The sequence below is a fragment of the Numenius arquata genome, chromosome Z (assembly GCF_964106895.1).
Source record: "Numenius arquata chromosome Z, bNumArq3.hap1.1, whole genome shotgun sequence".
Taxonomy (NCBI): domain Eukaryota; kingdom Metazoa; phylum Chordata; class Aves; order Charadriiformes; family Scolopacidae; genus Numenius; species Numenius arquata.
The window spans coordinates 70,154,508-70,179,826 of NC_133616.1; the positions used below are offsets into that span (position 1 = coordinate 70,154,508).

Genomic DNA, 25,319 nt, shown 5'->3' on the forward strand with positions numbered 1-25,319 from the left:
ACGGAGGTTTGCTGAAGTCCCACAAATAATCAATAGAGCTATTTTTATCTCTTAAATGAGTGAGGCTTTTAAAAATAATAAAGACATCTTTGTAATGACCAACCAAGCTGTTCCAGAGTTAGGTCTATTGCTCTGTGTAGTTGGGGGTGGTGAGTGAAAGGGGTTATTTAGGCATTGCCTTTGTTCCGTTCTGCAGGTTTATAACCCCAAAATAAAATTGCAAATGTTTCTGGCAGTCATCCTCCAGGCACAGATGGCTTTCCTCCCAGTTTTGGCAAGCCTGATTTCAGTATAAAACTGAGCAATTATTATAAAGTGAAATATTGCATGATATAATACCACTACCGCCACCATCAACATCATGACAAATGGAGCGTTCATTGGTTCTGGTGCCATGTGAGAGAGCTAGTGCCACTGCATTACCCCTTCCTCTAAAACCTGTACCTTTGCTGCTGCTGGTGATGCATAGACAGAGGGATGTAACAGAGCAGATGCTTTTGCAAGGAACTGTGGCCATTTTCTCATTTGCGTTGGCTCTATATTTCAATGCAAATATCACTGAACAGGTGGCTGATGAGGCCCCCGTGGACTGTTTACAGTAAAGGTTACAACCAAAATCGATAGGCCTGAGATGCTTCTAATTCCATCTGGGAGATGTTCATCTTCCATCTGACTGTTCCTGCTCCGAACAGCAGCATCCTATTAACGCTGCAGTCATCAGGGATGTCTCACTCGGGTCAGCAGAAGGTTTCTCTTATTTAGGCCTCCATTTGTTCTTTACATTTTCTTTTTGCAGTGCACTGGATCATGCAGTAATGTTGATCTTGACAAGACAGGTTGCCAGCATTAAGCATGCTGAGTTTTGCCTACTGACATGACACCTGCTACTCCTGTTCAGAAGGCTGAGGCTCATCAGTGCTGCCTGGGGGTTGTCCAGATCTTTTCAGCTTATCGCTTACTGAAGCAGGAGGTAGTGATGTTACATATCATAGCTGACATTATTGGGTGTGATATATGGCCTTGTAAAGTTGCAAACGAGGAGAGAGGAAAAATGGTGAGGACTCACATTTGCACAAACTGAACAAAATAAGTGAGTACCCCTGAAACTTGCTTGAAAAGTTCTGTCTTTTCTGAAATTTTTTATCTTAGACATGCATTTTTGCAAGACTTAGTGGGAAGTTCTGCATGATCCATATATCTGCGTTTCATCAAACTAGTTATGAAGCTTGTATTATTCTTTTTAATGAAGGTAGATGCTGTTGCTTACTATATGAGGCAAAATCACTCTCATTGGTGTCTTTCCCTTGGGCCTAATCGTCACGTCTGGCGTGCAGCCCACAGCAGCTGGGCAATGAGTAAGCAGTACTGAATCCAATTAAAATGGTAGTAAAGCGTGTATAGCAGAGGGCATCCATGCATTCTTCTTATGGCCAGGAAGAACTGTTTGATAACACACAAAAGATGAGAGAAAGAGTGTTTCATACATGTAATTTAGGGTCAACAGGGATGACGGAGAGGTGGGTGCTTCCTTTGGGCACTGCCTCACTCCCCCCCAACAGCATTCAGGAGCAACCCCTTGTTACTGTGAGATTTGAAGGAGTACAGGTGATTACCCCAATGCAGCCATGCGCCATCCTCTCCGGCATAAGGGCCAGCTACCTGGAGTGATAGACTGCTTTTTTGGCCACATGAAATGAATGGCCAGCTGTAGAGACAACAGGAGCAGGACAGGAGAGGAAAGATGAATGATGGCTGCACCATCGGTCACAAAAAGATGTTGGAGGCTGGTAGTGATGATGGGCACAGAGCTGGCATTGAGTCTCTGTGGCCACCTGCACCACCATTCAGGTGACTAAGCAGCAATCGTTAGAGAAAGGACAACCCAAGCAAAAGCGCTGGCCATCCCAGGCACTGTCCTGCCACGTGCCAATTCAGTTGTAATGTCTGGCACTCCATGCTGTGTCTTGCTGATAGCCACTTGTGTCTCTGCTCTCTTGAGCTCCCCGAGCACCCGCTGAGCTTCTGTTCGCTCACATCTGTCTGATCCCCTTGGCACCACTCAGCCTGGGCATTTTGCATGATCCCTTCTGCTGCCCAGTGCAGCCATGTGAGGTGGCCAAGCAGCAGCTAGCCCACCACCCAAACAGGCACAGACAAAGGATGCTCTCCTGAACGGCTCTGCTGTGCCGGCCTAACTTTCCTCATTCTCTGGAAGCTGCAGCCTGCAGGTTGTATTCCTCTCTTTTTGTTGTTGTTGTTGCATTATTCCTAATTCCTTTCTCTGACTTGCACAGAACTCCTGCCTTTCACTTTCTAGGAACTGTGAATGTAAAGGGGTAAATAACAGTAACGGCGTCTTCCACTCAGAGATTGCAGGGGAGGTTTAGATTAGATATTAGGAAGAATTACTTTACTGAGAGAGTGGTCAAGCACTGGAACAGCCTGCCCAGGGAGGTGGTGGAGTCACCATCCCTGGAGGTATTTAAGAAACGTGTAGACGTGGCTCTTCAGGGCATGCTCTAGTGCCCGGGATTGTTGGTTTGTGGTGGGGTGTTGTGTGTGGGGTTTAGTTGATGGATGCTGCTTGCTTTTTTTTTTTTTTTTTTTTTTTTGGGGGGGGTGTTGTTGTTTGTTTGGTTTTTGTGTTGTGGTTTTTTTTTGTTTGTTTGTGTGTTTTTGTGTTTTGTTTTTTTTTTTTTTTTTTTTTTTTTTAATGTGGTTGGACTCGATGATCTCAAAGGTCCCTTCCAACCACTAAGATTCTGTGATTCTGTGATTCTGTGATTCTGTGATTTCCAAAGGCTTAGCCAAAGGAGATGAAGGATGCTTGCCAGGTTCGCGTGGCAAATCTGTACCATAGCAGGGAACAGCAGTCAGGTCAGCCGACTGGTTTCTGTGCTCTGCCTTCAGTGTGGCAAAGCATGTGCTGTGTAGATCAATAGATGCTTTCTTATGTATGGGTAGGTAGATCGGGCTCTGTAAGCCTCTTTCAGTGAGATGCTGAAGTAGGAGTTGGGTTTCCGATTCACTTTCATGCCTTTTAAGCTCTTACCGCAGGAGAATCTCAAATCTTTTTGTTACCTCTGTTGTGCAACTCAAATCAGTTTCTTCCCGGCTTTTTTATGGTCCTTTTGTTTTTCCCAGGGTAAGAAATGCTGACTGTGATGAGAAGAGCTATTTGCTGAGTATTTCCAGGGTCAGTTCACAGAGGCTTCTACTTTTTCTGGTCATGCATTTTTCCTTATGCAGTAGTTCAAATTCATCCGGCTTCAGTTTTTAGTTTCCCTACTGTTTGGTTAAATGCTGTTCCTTCTTTCTTACTTTCTTTTTGAAGAATAAGTTATTTCTACATGTTTGTAGAAACAAAAGAATTTAAGATAGTCATGGTTTTTTATGGCCATTAGGTTTTCTGGTCTTGCTTCACGCATAACACAGGCTGTTGAATTTTGTCTGGTAATTCTCACATTAAGCTTAATAATTTCTGGATCGAAGTGCAGCTGTCGTGTATGAACACAACCCGTCATGGCATAAAGAAGGTTTGTAATAAATGAACATAAGTTTTATCTGTTACTGAGCAGGCTTACTGTGCCATGGGAAAATTCTGACATGATTACATACTTTGATTTTACTTGGAGTTATGCTGGGGCTAGCTAAACATACAGTGAGGCCAAAGCAACAAGATGGGAGGGTTTCTAACATGGAAGAATTTCCCTCTCAATAGTTATTTATAGATGTGTCCACACAGTCATTGCTGTTGCTGTTGAATTTGTTCTCAAGATCAAATTTGGTCTTACTTTTTTATGGAGTTTACTAGGAAGTTAGCTCTTCCATTTAGGATTCTTCATGTGATTTGTATAACCCTTCTGGAACTTGCAAGCTGTAGATACAGCAACCTATTTACTGGGGCATAATGCAATGGCCATGTAATCATTTCCTTAGCCAAGCAGGTATTCTATATGCATTTCCACCCAGACTGTTGTTCACTAAATACTAAAAATACCAGACAGCGAAAAGCAGAGTTGATGATGGTGGCTTCTTGTTGGCTCAGGTAGATATGGATAGCCATAGTGGAAGGTACTTGGCTCAGAAAAAACAGGCTTTTCTCCTTGATTTGGAATGATTGTTACTTTCTTAACTTCAGAAACTTCTTCATGCCAGCAGTATGTTTTTTACAAAATTAAATGCCCCTATGTCGAGTACCTTGGGGGGGGGGCATATGAATATGAATATGAATATGTACATTTATATCTATAAATAGGCTTTGAGTGAGTAACTATAATAGTAATCGCAACTGTATTGCACTAGTATCTGGGTGTCCAACTTAGAGGTGGCTCACCTTTGGGTTGCAGTGTACAAACAGAAAAACTTATTCCATCTAGGAAGGCAAAACTTTGATGTCTATATACATTAAGAGATCATGTGGTTTATTTATACTTAATCATAATACAACAAAGAAGCAGGAACACAAAAGTGACTAGAACAAGTTGTCTTACATAGGTATTTGAAACCATCAACTTCAGAAAGAAGAATCAGAGCACCAAAGTATCTTGCATAAAGTTGTATTTGCATTGGTCTTAGGCATGCAAGAAGCAGACTAGTTGGGGGTTTTTTGAAGCATGGAAGAAATCTTATCTACTCCACCAACTCAATAGCTACAAGTCATTGTGTTAGACATAGGTTGTAAAGTATGCTCTTAAACGTTTGCAGCGCTGCATTTTATTAGCATGTCTGCTAGTCTAAGAACACCACCAAAACTCACTGTTCTTGTCACCATTAGCTTCCTTCAAGAGGAGCAGTAATCATGTTTTGAACAGGAAGAACTGGAGTTCTCAGAGCGAGTTCTCTCTCAGTCAGTATGTCTTAATGCAGGCCAGGTTGAATTGCAGTGGTCTACATTAACTGAAGATCTCTCCATTGATGTTTGCAAAAGTTTTATTTGGAGGCAGTGCCTGTACTCATTCAGCATCAGTGTCTAGCTACTCAGGCTTCATCAGACACTGCATTCACAAGCACTTTTGATTAGAAAGTAGTTTCAGCACAGTTGCAAGGGAGAACATTTGCATCACTCCCAGGAGCCCAACCATAGCTGAGTATTTGCTGAAAAGGAAATTTGTACTAAAAATAAGTATGACCTTCTCAAATCAGCACTTTTCTGAAATTCCACTGGAACAGTACAGCTCTTTCCACCATTCTAAGAACAGCAAAAGTAACATTGTGTTTGAATAATTACCTCCTAGTAAAACACTGCCTTTGAATGCAACTTGAGACCTACTCGATGTTACTTTATTGGCAGAGGCATTGATACAGATGTGTAGTCCACTGGAATCATTGACAGGTCAAAGTAGACATTTTGCATTTACTTTGTAGGAATTTGAAAACTATGTTAGCGCTAGAGCAATGGAGAATTATGCTTTTTTTTTCTCTCCTTCTTTTCTTCCCCAGAAGCTACCCATAAGAATGAAAGAGAATTTCATATACTTAAGAGCCTACTAACCTAGTCTTTGTTAGAAGGCAGTATGTCAGTTTGTTTGTCAGTTAATTCTTTTCACGTAAAAGAAAAAAGATCTGGCCCGATAACATGTACATAAAATGACAAAGTAAGCGTGCTAGGTGTTCATTTTCTGGGAAGCTGTCTCCCATATATATTTATGCGGTACACATGTCTGAATGAGAAGTAGGGAATGATGGTGCAGAATCACCCATGGGAAAAGTTTTTCAGGCTCTAAAGTGGAGTGCAGTGATATGTCTGCAGTACCATAATGCTTTCTTCATAGCGTACACACATTGTTAGAGAGTGGATGATGTGCTGATAGGGAGTAACAGAAAGCAGCTATTCTTATGCTCCAGAGTCTCACTGTGAGCCAAGTGGTTTGAATTGTCAGCCTGCAGACTAGATACTGTGGATGAATAAGGTTTAAGTGGAAGAATTGGATTGCTTGATAAGTTTCTTCCCGTTAAACTGCTGCTCCTCATGTGTGTTTCAGAAAAGACTTCTTTATTGGACTGCAACAATTTCAAGAAGGAAATAATTTCATTCTATTTGTGTATTAAGATAAGGCACTTTTTCACTTTGCATTGTACTTAGGAGGGCAAAATTTTAAAAGAGGAAAAATTACATTTTGAAAAATTGTAGAGAGAGAAAGAACCCTTTTAATGTGTATATCTTTAATTCAAACCTTTTGAAGGAAACTCTGTTTCCAAGTATTGTATTTACTTCTGCTGCTTATTTCTACTTTGGGCATTCCTAAGGGCCCTAAATGGTGTTTCCCTGGGCATGGAAACAAATAGAAAGAAACAGTTCCTACCCCAGAGTGCTAACATTCAAGAGAAAAATGTAAGAGGTGATTAAAGAGACAAATGGAGGAAACAGGTAAAGAAAGTGTCTGCAAGCAGACATAGCTATGTCAGTAATCATACACAGCTATCGGCCTAACCAGTGCTAGATGGAAATGCTTCTCTTGGGGCTTGTATGTACTATCTTCTAGTATGCATCCTCACATAAAGCATAATAGACAGACAGTGTCTGCATTGTGTTGCATTTATTCTTGCTATTTTTATCCTTTGCCATCCGTCTGACACTTTGTTCAGTTAAGGTGTCAGTCATTGCCTTACATTAAATTTTATTTTTTCTAATCTCAGTCTAACTCAGTCTCTCAGTTCTCTCAGTTATTTTGTTAATAGAAATAGAGAATCAGCCAAGTTTCCAATTTGTGTCTTTGGATAATAATAGGCAAACACAGAGTATAATAAATCATTAGTCCTTATGGACTGTATTGCCCTGCAACAGAGTCCCTATTCCAATCCAGTTATAGGAGCTGAAATTTTATTTGAAAGCAAATATCTGACATGGCAAATTAATTATTGTGACATTTTTCAATTGGGTAAAAGATGAGGAATCAGCTGTGTCTGTGAAATTACAAATGAAAATGAACACTCAAGACTTGTTAATGCTTTTTTTGGCATCAAGAAAGGAGACATAGGTATCTAATATTAAATGGTGTTGCAGAAGGGCAAGTTAGCACTTTGTTTGCCAAATTAAGTTTCAAAGACTGTGTAGGTTATGAAGTTTGACTTTCTGCCCGTAAATCTTGAATGACTGACAGACTACTGCAAAATAGCTTTGTTCAAAAGGAATCTTTGGCAGGCGGCATCAAAGGTTTGAAACTCTGGAAGGGATGAAAAGAAAACCCCACTTTTACACTTATTTCCCCTGTAGATCAACGTCTGTGTGGAATTTGCCTGGGAATTATGAGCTATTTACTGTATTATGTGCTGTTTTCTTTCACTGTATCCAAAGGTCCCTGTGGCTTCTTTTATCTTCAAGTTTTAGGGATATTTTTGTACATGAAATGTGAATGAGTGAATGCATCAGTGGAACACAGGGAAAAAACGCTCATTTTAGGCAGTTCTATTCTCCTCTATTTTATCACAAGTCGAAGTATTGGTTTTATGGCACCTAAATTTATGGGTACATATCTTTATGGTAAAGCCCAATGACATGTTCTGCATGCTCCATCAAGCTCTCTCAGTGTTTCTTCGCTTGATTCACAACTCTGCAGGGTATGAATCAGTCCTGTAGTATAACCCTTAATCTATTTTAACCATAATAATGTAGTGTGGTTTTTTTATTTATGGTGTGTATCATTGTGTCATCACCTAATTATGTAAACCGAAAAAGAGGAAAACAAAATATTTCCTGAAAAACTCTTGTCAGCTGTTGATCAGTGCAGGAGACGAAGTTTAATTATTGCATATAGGAGCAGCTGAGGCAGAAAATTCTTTGTAACTCACAGATACTAAGTCTATCCTCAAGCAAGATATGGCACTGCTGGGGCATGGGCTAAAGGGAAACTGGCCTGGTAGGGCAGTGTCTGCTTAGAAACACGACGTACCTCCTCAGGTATGGTAAGAGTCTTGAGGAAGAAAAGCTCCTCCTCCATTCCATCAACTCTTTTTAGCTTTCTGTGTGCAGTGGTTAAAACTGAATCCACAGAAGGCACTTAACCCCTTGTTTGTCTTCCACAGGGTGAAGTGAAGAAGTGAAGCCTCCCAGCTGAACTACTATGAGGTCAGAAGCCTTGCTGCTATATTTCACACTGCTACACTTTGCTGGGGCTGGTTTCCCAGAAGATTCTGAGCCAATCAGTATTTCGCATGGCAACTGTAAGTATAAGAGTGCAGAGGACCTAATTTGCTTAGTACTGATCAGGGGACTTAAAATCAACAGTATTTTGTTACAATTGCAATGAATAAAGTTGTTGTTCTTCATGTCTCCTCAATCAGCCAATTTACATTCTCAAGAACATGACTTTTTCACATTACTTATGACTACTGGGTGGTAAACTGCTGATCTTCCAAAACCATAGCCTTTCTCCTTCTCAGAGACACTTCAGTACTATAATCACAGATTCGCAGATTCACAGAATAATGTGGGGTTGGAAGGGACCTTCAGAGATCACCTACTCCAACCCCCCTGCCAAAGCAGGTCCACCTAGAGCAGGTTGCACAGGAACATGTCCAGGCGGGTTTTGAATGTCTCCAGAGAAGGAGACTCCACCACATCTCTGGGCAGCCTGATCCAGTACTCTACCACCCTCAAAGGAAAGAAGTTTCTCCTGATGTTTAGATGGAACTTCTTATGATCAAGTTTGTGCCTGTTACCTCTTGTCCTCTCACTGGGCACCAATGAAAAAAGACCAGCCCCATCCTCTTGACACCCACCCTGTAAGTATTTCTTGTCATTGACAAGATCCCCCCTCAGTCTTCTCCAGACTAAAAAGACCCAAGTCCCTCACCCTTTCCTCATAAGAGAGATGTTCTAGTCCCCTAATCAAACCAAATATCTTGCTCTATCCAGCAGCAAAGGAAGGAAGCCTTCCCCCCCAGCCCCATAGTCAAAGTGTCCCTCACCTGACTTGTGAAAGTGTAGTTCTGGATAACCAGTGAAGCACCTCAGAGCATCCAGCATAGCCCACTAAAGTAACTGAGCTCTGAAAACATAATTTGTTGATCTAATGGAATCTGCTTTGGCATTAAGCACTTTTTGCTGAGCTGGAAATGTAGCTAAAAACCAAATCAAGACAAGGAATCTTTTGTAACAGAATCTCTCTTCTGTAGTAATTGGCAAACTCTCCAAAATCTCGGGTAAGACTGACAGCTGCAAGTCAGTATTGCGATTTGCTGGCTAAACAGGTGAAGAGCTTTCTGTGCATTTCACCATGCAAGTCAGGCTTAGCATAACTGATTCTTTTACATTTACCTCAACTCAATAACAATTACTGCAAAGAAAAATCTTGTGAAATCCCAAAGGTTCAGACGTTTAGAAGAAAGTCTTTAGCACCTGGGTCTGTAAAAGTATGCTAAGGAGTAAGCAGGTCAGCAATGAGTAGGCTTATATTTGAGCCTCTTTTGGGCCAGGAATTTGAATTTAAAGTGAATCTCTTCACTGTCCTTACTTTCTGTGCTTTGGGGTGGCCTTGGCACCCATAAATTTGTCTGTCTTGGATAAGACCAAGCTGAAAGACAGACTCCACGGGCACACTTGCTGTGCTCCAAATGCTAATAGGCATCTGGGATACAAGAACAGGGCAGAACTGCTCTAAAACAAACCCTGCTGAAGCACGCCTAGTGCAAACACTAGGTCTTTGGCACAAATTTTTTCGTCCTCGGGGAGGATGATGCTAACAGTCCTTCTTAATGCAGAAGTAGCCAGTCCTGATCCTTTTGGAGAAATAGAACACGGGATAACTTCTTCCTCTGCAGCATAGCATACTGAGATGCCCCCAGCTCATACTCAATCCATGAGTTACAGAGGAAATGGTATTAGACAGAGAATAGCTGGACAGCTAAACTTGGCATTTTGCATGTAGGACTTGGTCAGAAGGATTAAGTTTCTGAATGTAAATCCTGCTTGGGCTATCTTAATTTGTTTCTCCAAGAGTTCGTAGCATCTGATTTGCAGGGAAGTTCCTGTTCCCGTACAGTTTTATCTCCAGGCTTTCTGACGCATGGCACTCTCAAGTGCTTTGCTGAAGCCATGGCGTGAATCAATAGTTTGACCGAGCTTAACAGGGGAAATACTTTTAGAGGACAATAGCTGAAAACACTACAGCAGTAGCCGAGTTTCTGAAGAAATAGACTCCCTCAATCAGCTCCAGTTTCTGGGAAAGCATATTGATGGGGAAAAATCTCAGGCATAGCTAGATGCTAGTCAGCTCTGTATAACACGCACATGCAGCAGTTTTGCACTGATGATGATGCTTATCAGAGGTTTATCATCATCCTGTCTTCTGTCATTTTGTTTACTTAACTAGCTCCCTGGTTTGTGCATATGTATGTCATGATCACGTGTACGTATGAAGTTCTAACAGCAAGGTGGCCCTTGGGCAGGAGTGTTCACTGTTGTTATAGGCTGTACACACAGATCATCTGGGAAGCAGCAGCACAACCCATTTATGCTGAGGTCTCACCAGAAAATCATGGTAATAGAGTGAATAAATGCTCTTGCTGACTGGTAGAGTTGGGGGGAAAGCTGACTTGTTGATAGCATAAGCTCAGTACAGGGCTTCCAGTCAGTATGGTTGTCCAATTTGCCAGAAAAACTGGAGTGTCAGACTGGCTGCTGAAACAGTATGCAGTGACTTTAATTTTATAAAGTTCAAGTGGTGGTTTCTCACCGTTTCTCAGAAATCTCCACAGCTGTTCTATGATGGCAGTCTGATACTGTAGGAGACCCAGGGAACTGGCAGTTTGAAACAAGAAGAGCCAAGTCTTTTGCTTTAACCACTACCAGTCCAGTCATTGTGGTGATTGATGGGCCACTGTGAAACAGCTTTATCCTGCTAGACACACTTTGGCACCCAGGAGCAAGCATTTAAGCTCTGCAAGCAGTGAAAGAAAAACTGTGAGAAAGTGCCATGTACCTATGTGCCAAGAGCTCCAGCTTTATGGTCTTAGAAACCTCCCATTTTTTGTCTTCTACAAAGGTGATGGCTTTCTACCCTGAAGCTGCAAAGACTGTAACCTTGAAGAACTTTCCAGCCCTCTGTGCTCATGGCTTCCAACTCCAGGCTGTGGTGCCAGGGCAGAACAGAAACAACATGTTTTGGCCATAGCTTGGCCCCATAGTGCTCTGTGTTAGCATGGTTTCAGTTTGTGATTCTCTTTTGACCCTGTTGTGGTTTTTTTCCCTTCCCACAGATACAAGACAGTATCCGGTGTTTGTGGGTCACAAACCAGGGCGGAACACCACGCAGAGGCACCGGCTGGACATCCAGCTGGTCATGGTCATGAACAGGACCCTCTACGTTGCTGCTAGGTCAGTAGTCCCCTGCTTGGCCACTCTTCTCTTGCTACTTTCAGAGCAGGAAGGAGAAGATGAGGGATATTCTGAGTTCTCTGCTGCTGTTTTTAGGTTTTCTCACACTTAAAGAGAGCTTTGCAGCCTCTTAGTAAGATATGTTGGAAACCTTGTTAGTCAGCCAACTAAGGTTCAGTTTTGCGATGTGCTGAGACAGCCATTTCAGGACTGTACACCTTTGCCTTCCCTTGAGTCCAGCAAGAGGGAAGTTGCCAGAGAAATTGTTCAGCCCCATGGAGGAAAGAGTCCGTCCTCACCCTGTCATTTTGTTTGTGCACACCATTGATGACATATTTTAGAGAATGATTCTGCTGGTGCACAAATATGCGTTCAGACAAGAGTCATTAAACTATAACATTGCTGGTTTAGGCATGTTTTTAGTATGTTAAGAGAAAAAAGAGGCAAACATGTTTGCTGATGTTCTTTTGATGTACTCAGCAAGGTTAAGTGAATTTGGTGTCTGGATTTTTTTTTGGAGCTCTATTGTGCAGATACAAGCACATGCCTTTTTATAAAAGTTGCATATAGAGCCACCCATTCAGCTTGCATAGCTCAGCATGGCACTGTCAGCTTCAGTACACCTATTTATACAGCTTCCAACATAGCACAGATCAGACATTAACACTTCTCCCTTTCTGTTCTTAGTGAAGTAGACTGGTCGTCTTATAGTGGGAATTACCTGATGGATGCAGGATAAATGCAAGAAGGGTCTGGATTAGCAAGGGTGTGTAGTCCATTTTATGAGCTGTTGGACCCAAATCCCGTTTGGGACCTCCCCACAAGCTGCCCCTCTGGTAGCAGCTTGTTTCCTGCTGTTTTTCTGGTCTTTCTCCTCCATCAGAGAAATACACACCCTTCTGCATGTGCCACAGAGAGCCAGGCTGTTGCTGCAGATGGAAGAAGTGGTGGGTGGGATGGCCAGGAGGTGAGAGGGAACAGCTGCTGAACAGGCAGCCTCTCACCACCAGCCTTGTCCTCAAAGCCCTTGGCATCCTGTGGGAGCTGCCTGGCTTCCTTCTCAAACAGCCACTCCCCATCTTCTGGGTGGTCGGATGTGTCCTGTGGTGGAAATCTGCCTGTTGACCTCCAGTCGGCACCAAGTAATTAGTTGCGTTATACCAGCAGAGTCACTGAGTGCCATTTTTACATAGTCACGTCCCTGGCTGCAGGAAGATCACACTTCTGCCTGTTGACCTACGCAGCCATACCAGCTAAGCACAGCTTCTTTGGGCTTCTCACAGATGCCAGTTTGTATAGGATCTGGGCAGCAGAGCTCTGGGTTTTCACTGGAGCCAAGCCGTTGCGTCAAGTCTGGGTAAAGAACATGCGTTGTTCCACGGGGAGCTGCAGTGGCATTGGTTGTAGGGCACAAAGAGTGGGTAGCCCCACAGCAAGGCCTCCCTGCGCTTTGCCTGAGCACAGGGCTTGGTATTTTTGCTGCATTTAGTGTGATAATGAGCAGGGCGGGGGAGTGAGCTGAAGGGGTTTGAAAGGTGGTGGCAGGATTTCCTCCTTTTCATGGCTGAGTTCCCTTTGCTTTCCTTATTTGTTTTCCTTTAAATTAGGAAATCTTTTGCAGTGAGAAGGTGGTAAATCCGCTTTGTGGATTTCGCTCGGCTGTATTCATAGTTTGTTCCCAGACTTGAGATTGACGCAATTAGACTGTCGCAGTGCCCAAGCAACGGGTATTACATCAGGAAAAGCCAGCGAAGCATTTTGGGATATGAAACCACTGTGTGCACAAGTTATATAAGGACGGCTAATATTTGAGGCATAGTACATGTAGTATTATGTGAATATGCATTCTTAACTGTTATGTGGCTATATATTTGTATAAAGCAGTTTACTACAATGAGAGTGCTTATATACTCCTAGAGTCTAGTGACCTACAAAAAAGAATAAAGTCCTGGTCTGTTTTGTACTTACACAAGCTCAAAAAGTCTTCTTACACTTTTTTCCTGTGGTAACACAAAAACTCTTTGACATATTCTTTTCCCCCTGCCTGCAGGCTGAGAAGCTTATGTGATACAAGTTAAAATTCAAAGGTCATTTTTATCTTTAAGTAACAAACTTCAGAAAATGAGTCATCCTTTGATAACTAGTGTGAATGAAAGTTTAAAACTGCAATACCACATCTCCTTTAGAGGTAGCGGCAAATCTAGAGACTGAAGCAAATGTGTACACAATCAAAGGTGTTTCTCAAAGAGTTTTGTAACAAGATTCTTTGAAAACTGTAATTAACATAAATCTCTTAGCTATCGTATCAGATGTTGCTTTCATGCTGGTTTTTTTAGACATTGAAATATAGTGATTATAAGTTTATGTTTGTACTCAATTATCTGAAAAGCAATCAAAGCAAATTATTAAACATTGAGAGCTTTTTTGGGGGGGATTGTTTGGTTTGGGTTGGGGTTTTTTGTTTGCTTGTTTTAGAAAATCCAGCGTTTACTTTGCAGACAGTTTCCTTGCCCAGGAGAGGACTAACTCAGATTTGACAACCACTAACACTTTATTACTGAGCAACTGGCGCAGAGCAAAATTTCTGTCTGTCAGTTGCTTATTTTGTCATCCGGGATACGTGACTCCTGTATTAGCTATTACCAAATAAAATTTTATGTTGCTTCGGAAAGGCTTTATTTCATGCTTTCAGGCAGAGATATCCAGCCAATATAAATTAGAATAACTCAGCCGAAGCCCATGAAACCATGCTGTCTGAATATCTGGCTTGCAATCTGCAAAGGACCAGCTCTGTTTTCTTTTTTCTTGTGGGAAGGATACTCCCTCGCTGTCTCTCTCACAGTCGCCCACCCCCCGTGCACACACACCCTTTTCTAAGTTTGCCATGTCTCCTCCTCCCATTGTCTTGTGCGGTGGCAGCTTTTGTTCGCATTATCTGTCACCCCTCATGTGTATGTACAAAATGGTTTATTGAGCCTGCGAAGCATCGGGATGGCTCCCTCCTCATTTGCAGTTACACATTTCCAGACGATGCATTGAGTGGCCAAGGGTCATGCACAGCCGGTGGCATTATTTAAATTCCCTTCCTTCACAAGATTATGCCATGGCAACAAAACTCGGTTCTGCTGACTGGAGGTGGGAAAAACGGAAGCTCTAGGATTAAGTCAATTTGTGTTAGAATAACTTAATTAGCAGCGAGCTGTACACATACCACAGCTAGTAGATAGTAGGACTTGGGCAGCAGTGGGAAAAGGAGGGCAAGGACAATCCCGCATTGTCTGTGGTTAGAGAGCCCTCCCCTGAATTTGACAGCTCTTTCGCTCTCTGCTGACATTGTCAGCAACTACATTTCACGTACAGCACGAGAAAATTATAAGTAATTTGCCCGATACTAACCCTCTTTCAGATGATCCCATAACTCAGCATCTGAGTTTTCTTTGAAATGTTTCTTGAACCAGAAAATAAGTCCCCTGAAGTTTCATTGAGAGTGGAACTAAATAACTCAAGCCTCATTCTGAATACCACCGTTGTATTTTCTGATTATTTAAAAAGAAAAATTCATAACCACTGGAAAGCAAGAGTAATGATTAAAATCAAGAGCTGTGCTGGAAGAAGGTTTTTAGAGCTCCAGCCGCACCTAATTTGCAATTCAAGAGATTTTGTTCCCACTTTTATATAGTAGGAGTGACAGCAACAAAGAGTGATGTACATAAAAAAGGAACCGTGCAGTAATCTATGAAGCTGATACCACGCTAATGGGTAATTTTAGTCCAGCACCAACCCTGACCACTGCTCTGCCAGTAAACTTAGGCAAATTATAAACTGAAGCATTAAACCAATCTTGGAAGTAAATGACAGCTCTGTTTTTACAGAGTCTGGAGGAGAAGAAAACCCACAACTCCTCAGTTTGGCATCTTACAAAGCAAACAGCCTCAAGGACCGTAGCAGACAGTAGATTTTTAGCAGCCAGTTCCCCACAACAATGCTGCCTCTTTTCTCCACGTGAGAGAAGTGTTGCTTATTCCTCTTATAGCAGTATTTTGTGTTAGCTTTATTTAAGACTGGCACTGTTTTCCCAAAACCCAATAAAACGAAGCTAACCTTGAGAGCAGGAGTTTCTAAAATGGAAACAGTCAGTATCCTACTTTCAGCAGACCCCTCCAATGCTGTGGATCATGCTCCAGCTGCACAGCTTCCTGCATTTTGAAAAAAGCCAATGTTATTTCAAGGAAAAATGAGATGCTTAGTCCCAATTTGATGTGGCAGTTACTACAGCCTTGTGGGTTGGTGAGTTTTTTCAAATTTTAAGTTCCATACAGAGATGTCCTTGTTCTCAGCTTACACAGAGGAGAGTGTTTAAAAATATCATCTCTTTACCTGAGTAACTGAGTCTATTTCCTCATTTCAAGGAGAGATTGGCAGTTAACCATAGAGAGGGACAGGTTCTTAGGAAAAAGAGAAAGTAAATGCAAGCAAGAAATGTGGACTTTTTTCAGAGGAGTATTTTACAGTTTAGTTTGGCCACCAGCTTGTGAAGAGAAGAATGATTTCTGGATTTCTGGGAATAGTTTTATGGCTGTCAGCCTTTTGCCTACCATATTGTCAATCAAATTATCACAGCTGAGGTTAGACACATAATTTAAAAAAAAAAAAAAAAAAAAAAGAAAGAAGCATTAACCTCTTTTTAACCCTGAATGGCTAAATGTGGCGTAGTGACTGCTAGCTGAGGAATCTGGCAAAGGCTGCATAAGAGCTGTTGCAGCTGATTACTGGATACGCAAAAACATCTGCATGCTAGATCGTGGCATCTGCTGTAGGACCTATAGAGCAGAAATTGTATGAGTCTCATCTCCTTTCCAAAATCACATTTGTTCAAATAATTGCTTTTGGGAAAGAATCTTGCTTTGAAGTTTTGTATCATTTTTCTTTTTTTCCTTAATGGGAAGGAAAACAGTTTATATATGAAAGTGCTTTTCTGGGAGAAGCAGGCGATGCTGCCCGTAATGTTCTCTGGTAAGACCTGTGATCTTTTTTTGAATGGATTATGGATTATCTTGTGATAGATAGCTCTTTTCATAGAAAATGAACCGTCTGACTACTCCATTTGACTTCACATTCATTTGCCTTTGTTTACAGGGACCATATTTATACTGTTGATATGGACGCATCACATACAGAAGAAATTTATTTTAGCAAAGTAAGTAGCTTTTATCATCATGCAGAAGCCAAGGACACTAGAACAAGCTTCAAATAAATAGGAAAATGGCATTGTTTCAAACAACTTGCCAGCACTGCTGTAAAAACTGTAATAAGCAAGTAAGATGGCATTGCTAATCATATTTGGGGAAAGCTAGAATAGCAATCATGTCCTCTATGAATTTCTGATAAGTGATTTAGCTGGGCTGATAAGCAATCTGTACTGAAATACAGTGAGGTCCCTGATGGAACATCTGTCAAACATCTATTCATTTATATTCAGCAGTTTTCTGTAACAGCTATACTATCCCAATTAAGTATACTGAAACTTTCATCATAAAAGGCAAGTGCTATTTACATATTTCCATGCACACAAATTTTATTCAGTCATGCAAGTACTTACTAAATAAAATCTTATTATAACATCACTTTGTAGATGTATTCACGTTATGTCCATGGGAAGTTACGTTCAAACTCAGAAGAGCTTTGTCTGCATTACCGTATTGTATATTAATAAAAACATACTAGAAATGATCTCGTTTCAGCTCCTTTGCATTGCATTCACATTGTGTAATATGTACCCAGTACAACCTCGGCCCAGCAGAAGGTCATATAAATTTGGGTATTGGATGAATTCCACTGTAGGAGAGGAGGGGAGAGTTTCATTATAACTATGAATATTTCTGAAGATGAGTTTATGCCCAATTACTCATCAAAAAGTGAGGGCACAGGCTTGTCTAAGGTGTTACTATCTTAGGCCGTATTTTTTTAAATAAAGTTATATTATAATTCATCAGCCTACCACATTTGACTACTCCTGAAACTCACCCCCCAAAAAAATACAGGCTGGGATTTACCTGTAAGTGTTCCAGAGAAAGAGCATTAGCAGATAAAGTCAACAGTGTCTTGATAGGTGGAGGGGTCTCTGAGCCTGTTAGCTGAATTGGAGTAACAAGACTACCTGAATTTGATCTCTTTGCTAATCTAAAATGTCACTTCCATAATACATATTTCATTTAGAATCTGGGTAAGGTTTATAGTCCATAAATGTTTATTCTGATTTGCAGAACAATATAAAATTAAAAGAAGAGAGCATCTAGTACTTTTAAGAAAAGTGCACGTATTTTTGAAAGTTAACCTATTGCTGAATTCTGTTGGTTTAGGCTTTAAAAGAAAGGGATAGATTTCTAGTCTAATGAATAGATGGCAACACAAAATTAAGTGAATGCTCCACATCACTGATCTTTCATTGTTGTGGTGAATTAATCATGGAGAAAGGGTGCAGAAAGCTTTCAATAAATATATGTTCAACAGCTAGTCTTCCCTAAGGGACTTCTACTTCTGAAATCAAATGCAACAGCCTCTGGGCTCCAATTGATTTCTTTCTTGATCCTTGCAGAAATTGACATGGAAATCTAGACAAGCTGATGTAGACACATGCAGAATGAAGGGAAAACATAAGGTAGGCAATTTTCATTTCTTCTGCATCTGCCACTTTAGTTTAGTTGCTTCACTGTTATCTCAGGCTGCTGTCTGTGATGTGGAATGGATCATGCCATTCAGTTCTTGCCAGTAATTGCTTTTTCCATCAACTTACTGAAGGCTTTAATTTGCAAAAATAGTTTACTGTTAATGTGATAAAACAGTATGACAGGAGCCACAGCAATATCCTGAAATACTTAAAGCACTGAGGATTTTGGACATAATGCTTAGTGTACTGATTTTGCTTACCATTGTCTCAAAAGCCAAGTGCTGCTGTCCATCCTCCTGCAGGAGTTTACTGAGAAATTTGTGTAAAGCATCAGAAAGCATGAATGTGTACAGTTGTAGAAGGACTGTTTCTCACAGCATTTACCCTACTGTAACCTGTGACTAGCACAAGCGGTATCAGAATTAGATGCAGAGTCTTTGATTCTTTACACCTGCTTCCCCTTCCAGTTGCAGATGCTTTATGCCAATATATTGCATTGGTGATGCTACTGTCTTACAGCAACACAGATGAGAAGAAGATCACACTTATCACTCTTGAGGAAAGCCAACAGCATTCAAACAAAATTCACCTATGTGAACAATAGCAAAATCTGAGCTATAATGTGAATATCATATCTTCAGTTCCCACTAGAACTAGAATATAAACCACTAGAATAACAACTAGAATATAAATCAGTTGCGTCTTGCTCATTGTCAGTTAAACATAGTTGAAATAAAGCCCAGAATATCACAATGGCTACCAGCCAATTTCATTTTAGACCTGACGATGAAGTATCAGGGCATAAAAATAAAACCGGACACCCAAAATGCAGTAGCTGAAATACTTCTTATTATTTTTCTTCAGGATGAATGTCATAATTTTATTAAGGTTCTCCTAAAAAGAAATGAGGATACATTGTTTATCTGTGGAACCAATGCATTCAACCCGTCTTGCAGGAACTACAAGGTATGTGATCTGTTTGCGGGATTTCATTTATGACTTCCTTGTCTTTCGGTAGGATTTATTGTGACTATGCTGACAACAGCATGAGATTGTCATTCAGCAGTGCATCATTTGACTCTGTAGCATTTATCCTGACTTGTTTCAGTGCTACAGAGCTCAGTGTTGATTGGATTTCTGAAGATTGCTTGGATTGATTACCTACTTTTTTGCCACTCCTGCACATCAGAGTTTATTGCCACTTTGCATTGCCCTCTATAGGTGCAGAGTCCTTCAGATCCTTGCCTGGGGATGTGGTCACTCCTCAGAAAGTTCCTTAGCTTGTCACTGACACCCACATAAAGTTATAGACTAATGCTGAGGGTTACCTCTGGGGTAGCATGTTTTAAATGTTGTACTGTTCTTAATCCCAGTGCAAATTCTCAAGACACTTGAGAGCTTTTCACAGCAAAACCTGGGAAGGTTAGTGTTGGGGACCCAGCAGATATGGACGCTTTGGAAATCCTATGGTATTGTGTGCTGTGAAAGTGATTGACAGCACACCTCCCCAGAGAAAGGTACAGCAGGAGGGTGATGTATTCTTCACTAGCTGGGGATGTGCAAAGCCAAAATATTATCTAGAGCAGTGTAGAAAACTCTGCGGGTCAATGGATACCTGACATTAATTCCTTGACCCCAATTTCTTCCTTTGACATAGTGTGTCCCTGTCATCTGCATTTTAACAGGACCCGTTTATTAAAATATTTCCCATTTTCTCAGGCTTGCACCAGTATAATCTGATATAACCCCCAATAGTGGATGTCTCTGGAGTAGCTTTGAAATGAATTCATTTAGTCCCTTGATATCCAGACTCTGCTTTTCCAGGCACTGCTATGTCCCACAGGTCATTTCTCATGCTTCTTCATGAAAAAGAAAATCCAGCTTTGTTAATCCTGCTTCTGACAAAGTCATGGCACAATTCTCATGCATTTCGTTGGGTTCAGAGTTATTGTAAAAAACAGAATAAAGATATTAACAACAAGGAAAATTACTTCCTTAGTGGTATTCGCTGTGACTGCTGCTCTTCCTTGCTTTTTTCTGCAATGCTGCTTTACCTTGTTTAGTCACTGTGATTGTCATAATCTAAGAAACACAGGAGAGAATCTCAGCATAGTTTTTTCTTTCAATCTGTGGAGGAAGAACCAAGTTTGAATAAAAACACAAGCTTACATCATGCTAACTGTGTGGTACAGGTAGCTGCCCTGTTAACAGCCGCTTCTTTCTTTCTTTCCCTTCCTTGCATCTCACTCCAAGCATGCAACAAAGCTTCTCAGTCTCAGTGCTGTATTTAGTCTTCCAGCACAGTTTGTAATTTTTTAGTTCTCAATGCCATTAATGTGGCTAACAAATCTCAACCAGTCCCCTTGCTAGAAAGCTGTCTTTTAATACAAACTCAGGCTTCCTGGCCATCCTGATGCGAGGGATATAAATGGCCCTCCTTACCCTTACTGCAGGTGTTTCATTCCCCATGGTGCGTGGTCTCTGCCGGCTGCCTCACCTGTCACCGGGCTGCGGGGACTGGATAGTGATACCTCTCGGAGTCAGCAGAAGGTCTCTCCAACACCTGCCCTGGCTTTTCCTCCACCTATTTCTGCATTATACAGACAGAGCAGTAGACATGTGCCAAACAGAAAACAGGGCTGTCTCTCCACACTGCCAGTGGAAGTGTGGACAAGCCTGGGATGTGGGGCTTAGAGCGGGGAAAGTAGCTCAGGACTGTAACTTGTTTCCTCTCACTGTCACGTGAAATGCTTTTCAGCCCTTGAGTAAACACAACTAATTCCCTTCAGAGTGGATTTTGACAGAAAGGATACATGACAGAAAAGAAATGATGACAAATTGTCCGCTGGAGGACTTGGGTGCTGCAACATACGAGCTAAAAGTTGATTGGAGTAGTTGATGTTGCTGGGTGGGTTATTTTTCATGCTCTGTGAATCTGTACTGTGTGTGATTTATACAGTATGAGCTGCTCAAGTTACTTGAATATGCTAGAAAGATTCTTATTCCCAAAATATGGTAGTATAAGAATCTTAAAGAGATAAGAGCTGTACCTTTCCCCTGTAGCTCACTAAACCCTCTTGAACTTAGCGTAAAGTTGATCTGTATATTTGTATCATTATCAGTGCCAGGGGTGAATTTATTTCCCAGGAGTTACACTTAAGCCTCAGATTTTACAATTCCCGCACAGATTAATTCTTGCCTGATGGTAAGAGGATTTCTCCGTGACACAGACTCAACTGATGCAGTAAGACTTGGAGAGCATCCTTCTGAGTATGCAAATCAAGGAAGAGAGCACCACTGTTGAGACTAGAGCAGAAGGATCTCCGGACTTCTTTGAGGAGAAAAATGCACACACAGATAATTGTCCTAGTGTTGTTTCTTCTGACTGCTGTGGCTTGCAGTCTTTTCTGTGTATAAGAGCGCTTCTGTTGGATCACTGTTGAGGATAAATTTTGAATCCTTGCCAGAACCACAGACCACATAGCCTGCTAGAGTTCAACAGGAAGCTTGTGTACAGATAAAATATAGACTGAAGACTTTTGTAAAACGTGTCGGGGTAAGAGTGATTAGCTCCAAAAGAATGCCTGACTTAATGGATGCACTCTCTTCAGACTGATTTTATTTAACACCATGATTTTTGTTAGGTTTTCAATTCGTAGTCAGGAGCACAGTTAGAGAAAGGGCCTTCTTCCCTGCCCAGAAAAGAAACAGTCATAAGCCTCATCCTGGGTAAGAATTTTTGTTTCTCTACCTGAGGAGCTCCCTTTCGTTTTTCAGATGGATACCCTGGAGTTCCTGGGAGATGAATTCAGTGGAATGGCCAGGTGCCCGTATGATGCAAAGCATGCCAACGTTGCGTTGTTCGCAGGTAAAGTGACAGACGTAGACTTTTTGCTTTCTGTCCTGCAGCCCAGGCTTGCCATAGCTCTGTGTCTCTTGAGTCCAAAATGCCAAAATCTATAAGGTGCCAAAGGGAGTGAATAATGACTAAAAATAGGGGGCATAAGGAAATCACTAGCACGGAAGCCTTCCCTTCTTTGGGATTAACTTCACTATCGTAAACATTGCCTGAAGCCTCAATTTCCTGGTTCAATATTTCAGTATTTCCTGGATTCATCATAGTATGTTGCCAGACTGGTGTGAGGCACCATTTCCGGCTGCATCCAGCTTCTGTGAAAATCAAGGAAAGTCAAGGCTTGTGTGAACTTTAATGAGGAGCAGGCAGGATATGCTCTTTAACCACTCTAAGCTTAAGTTAACTTTCATAATAAAAGGAAGTTAGGGAACATGGTGTGATGTGCCCTTTTGTAGATCTAGAAGGAAAGGGAAGGTGATTTTATTTTAAAGCAGAAAACATCTTAATGTGGTGTTAACCCGCTGTTGTAGACAGAGGGGAGAAGTGTGATGGTTAATAATGATTATGCATGCAGCAGAATACAGTTAACTGATTTCTACTACAATAGTTTAAAAAAAGAGTGCTTATTAATGGGGTTAATTTGGGCTGTTGATTGTGTGGTATTTTTGTATGAATTCATGAATTCCTGATTAAATTGTTTCTTTATTGAACTTCTCTTAGTGTGAACCCTGCTGTTCTTTTCTTAGATTTAGCTGTAAAATAGGTGGTAAAGATAATACAGAAGTCACCCATGATACTATCAGTCCTCTTCAGCAGGTGTATACTAGAAAGCAGAGCCTGGGTGCTTACATGGAAATACTTCAGCTATTCCTGTGAAGATTTAAGACTGTGCAAGTAATTCAGCCACTCTCAACTGAGTCTGTGGCTGAAGGGCTGTATTAAGCACTACTGTGTTTGAGGTGGCATCATCAGCCTCACAAAGGAGAGATTTTATAGCAGATTGCAATGTATTGGTTTTTTATAGTTTAATTAGATGGGTCCTTTTGTTTCAAAAATAATGGTGATGATGATGGTGGTAGTATGCAATTTCTTAATTACAGTCAAAAGAACATAAAGCAGAAATTCTCTGATTGTAGCAGGTAATTCATAAACCATGGAAAGAGAGAGACACCTTCAGAGAAAGATTTATCCCATGTGTCTCAGATTCCCTGTCCTTAGGGAAGTCCGGATGGCCTTTCATAAGGACCTTTCTCATTGTACTGGTCAAGAAAGTGTTCACGACCAACTTAATGCAAACATTTACCTTGCATGCAGCTGAAGTTTGGTAAGGTGACTCTCTCACTGAAGAAATCCTCTCTTTATTTGAAAATAAAAAGAATATTTATAGAAACGATCATACTCTTTCATGATGATTCAGAATAAATTTGATACTGTTCAAAGAAATTCTTGTAGAATATACCATGTAAATCTGCTAGCTTCAGAAAATGACTGTTTGATATGCCGTACATATTGATACCTATGATAACTTTTCAGAGTGGAAAGCAGTTTCAGAGCAGTTTGGGGCACTACTCATCCAAGTCTGTTGGGTGCACTTACATGAATATGTCTCTTCTTGCAGCCTGTAAGCTATTACAGCTGATGTGTGCGAATGTAATTGGTCACATGGTCTTCAAGAACTTGGCAGGAAAGAAAATAAATGTGTGATTGTATTAACACGAGTTCAGACATCCATATCTAAACAATTCAGCTTTTTATTCTATTTTAAAATTGTTTTTAGTATCTGCTTTTTTTGTAATGATTTTTTTCTGGTTTTGGTAAGAAAAATAGGCCATTTTTAAATAGCCAAATAATGATGGGAATTGTGGGGCTCAGAACAAAGAGTACAGTCCTGCTAATAAAAAACAGTCTGATTTTCAAATCTTGAGCTGAGAGCTGAAATTAAACATTGTCTGTACGTGCAGTGAGGAGAGCTTGGCCAGTAGAAGCCTCTCTGCTTTGTCCTGTATGTGTCCTCTGTGCTGGTGCCCTCAAGGCCCAGCACCAACATAATTTCTGTCAAAAGACATGTAGGCCATTCTGGTTTTTATGTAGACACAACAGAAACATAAGTTGCTGTCCTGCTGCCGCCATGCACCAGACATCATATTCCAAGATCTGTCTCACACGTGAAAACAGCCCTGTGCAGTTACCATGACCTGCAAACAGATTAGACAACAATTATAATTTTAAAATGTTGTTGGATCTCATGCTTTTACCACCTGATAGTTTTGCATCTTTTGATTGTCCTTGCAGTGCCATTTTGCAGACCCTTTCTTGTAGCTTGTCCTCTGGTTCTTTAAGAGAGACGAATGCATAATTCATGCGGGAAAAGCCTAAAATGCATTTTTGAGAAGAAACATAGATGGGCAATCCTCCTCCATCTCTTTGCAACCCTGTTTTGCTATTTAATTTTTTGCTAGTGATCTTTGGCAGAGGAGAAGTGCTCTCAAAGGGAGAAATTTGCATAAGTGTCAATTAGCTGACAGTCCCTAAGACCTGTCTGGTTTGCCCTCCCAGTTAAAACTAACAATTCTGTCGCAGCTTCCCCGTATTCTGCTCATATACGTAGGCAGAATTTATCAGCACTGAACCAAAGGCATGGGGAGGGAAACTGAATAGGCTAGTTCAGTATGACCTACCTAAACAGGAAAAGAATAACTTCATAAGGTTTCTTCTCCCACAGCATGCCTCTGAAATTACTGTTTTGAAAACTGGTGACTTGCTTGTTCAGTGCTCGGTCCCATTTACTTAGCTGGATTTTTCCAGTGTTCCTAAGGAGATTGTGATGATTTCGTTTGCCCATCTCATTTGGCTGATGAGAGAAAGAAATTATATTATTTCTAATGCTCCTCCCCTCTTCTTTCCTTCCTCCCCAGAGGGAAAACTATATTCTGCCACAGTGACCGACTTCCTTGCAATAGATGCAGTCATATACCGGAGCCTTGGAGACAGCCCAACTCTGCGGACAGTTAAACATGACTCAAAGTGGTTGAAAGGTAGATAAACAAACAAAACGAAAAAAGCAGCATCTCTGATGAGAGTCTTGGATTCCTGACAGACCTCTCTTGTCATTTCATCTCACCAACGCTTTCTGGCAGAAAGAAGAAACTAAATTACATCTCTTACTTAATGCTGATCTGTTTATCTCTTTCCTTCTTCTCCTGACCCCAAGTTACTGGACCAGACAGAAACTGTGAGCATGGTAGATCAGAATATATATTCCAGTGAGCTTTCCAGGCTGAAATCCATCAGTTTACAGCTGTTGGATGTAAAGATTGGAACTTGCAGGGCTCCGTGTGCCTGGCCTGTGTTTTAAAATATTCCTGCCCCAAGACTGTGTTAGGTATGAGTCAAGGCTTCATGAAGTATCGAGGGTTTGTCCTGGAACATTAAGATTCATCAATGAAAATAAAATAATGGGAATATTGCACAAAGCCTTT

The 25,319-nt window shown here is 41.1% G+C and overlaps 1 protein-coding gene across 4 annotated transcripts in view; it reads left to right on the forward strand.

Annotated features, from left to right (window-relative positions):
• Positions 1–25,319, forward strand: part of SEMA6A (semaphorin 6A) — a 114,038-nt gene that overhangs the window by 43,639 nt on the left and 45,080 nt on the right. For 3 of the 4 annotated variants that reach the window (XM_074166776.1, XM_074166778.1, XM_074166779.1), the window contains exons 1-7: positions 8,064–8,163; positions 11,200–11,317; positions 16,454–16,514; positions 17,913–17,975; positions 18,849–18,950; positions 21,762–21,852; positions 24,756–24,875. In XM_074166776.1, coding sequence (XP_074022877.1) covers positions 8,064–8,163; positions 11,200–11,317; positions 16,454–16,514; positions 17,913–17,975; positions 18,849–18,950; positions 21,762–21,852; positions 24,756–24,875 — 655 coding nt within the window. Of the gene's footprint in view, positions 1–8,025; positions 8,164–11,199; positions 11,318–16,453; positions 16,515–17,912; positions 17,976–18,848; positions 18,951–21,761; positions 21,853–24,755; positions 24,876–25,319 lie in introns of those variants that run through there. The other variant, XM_074166777.1, reaches the window with a different exon arrangement.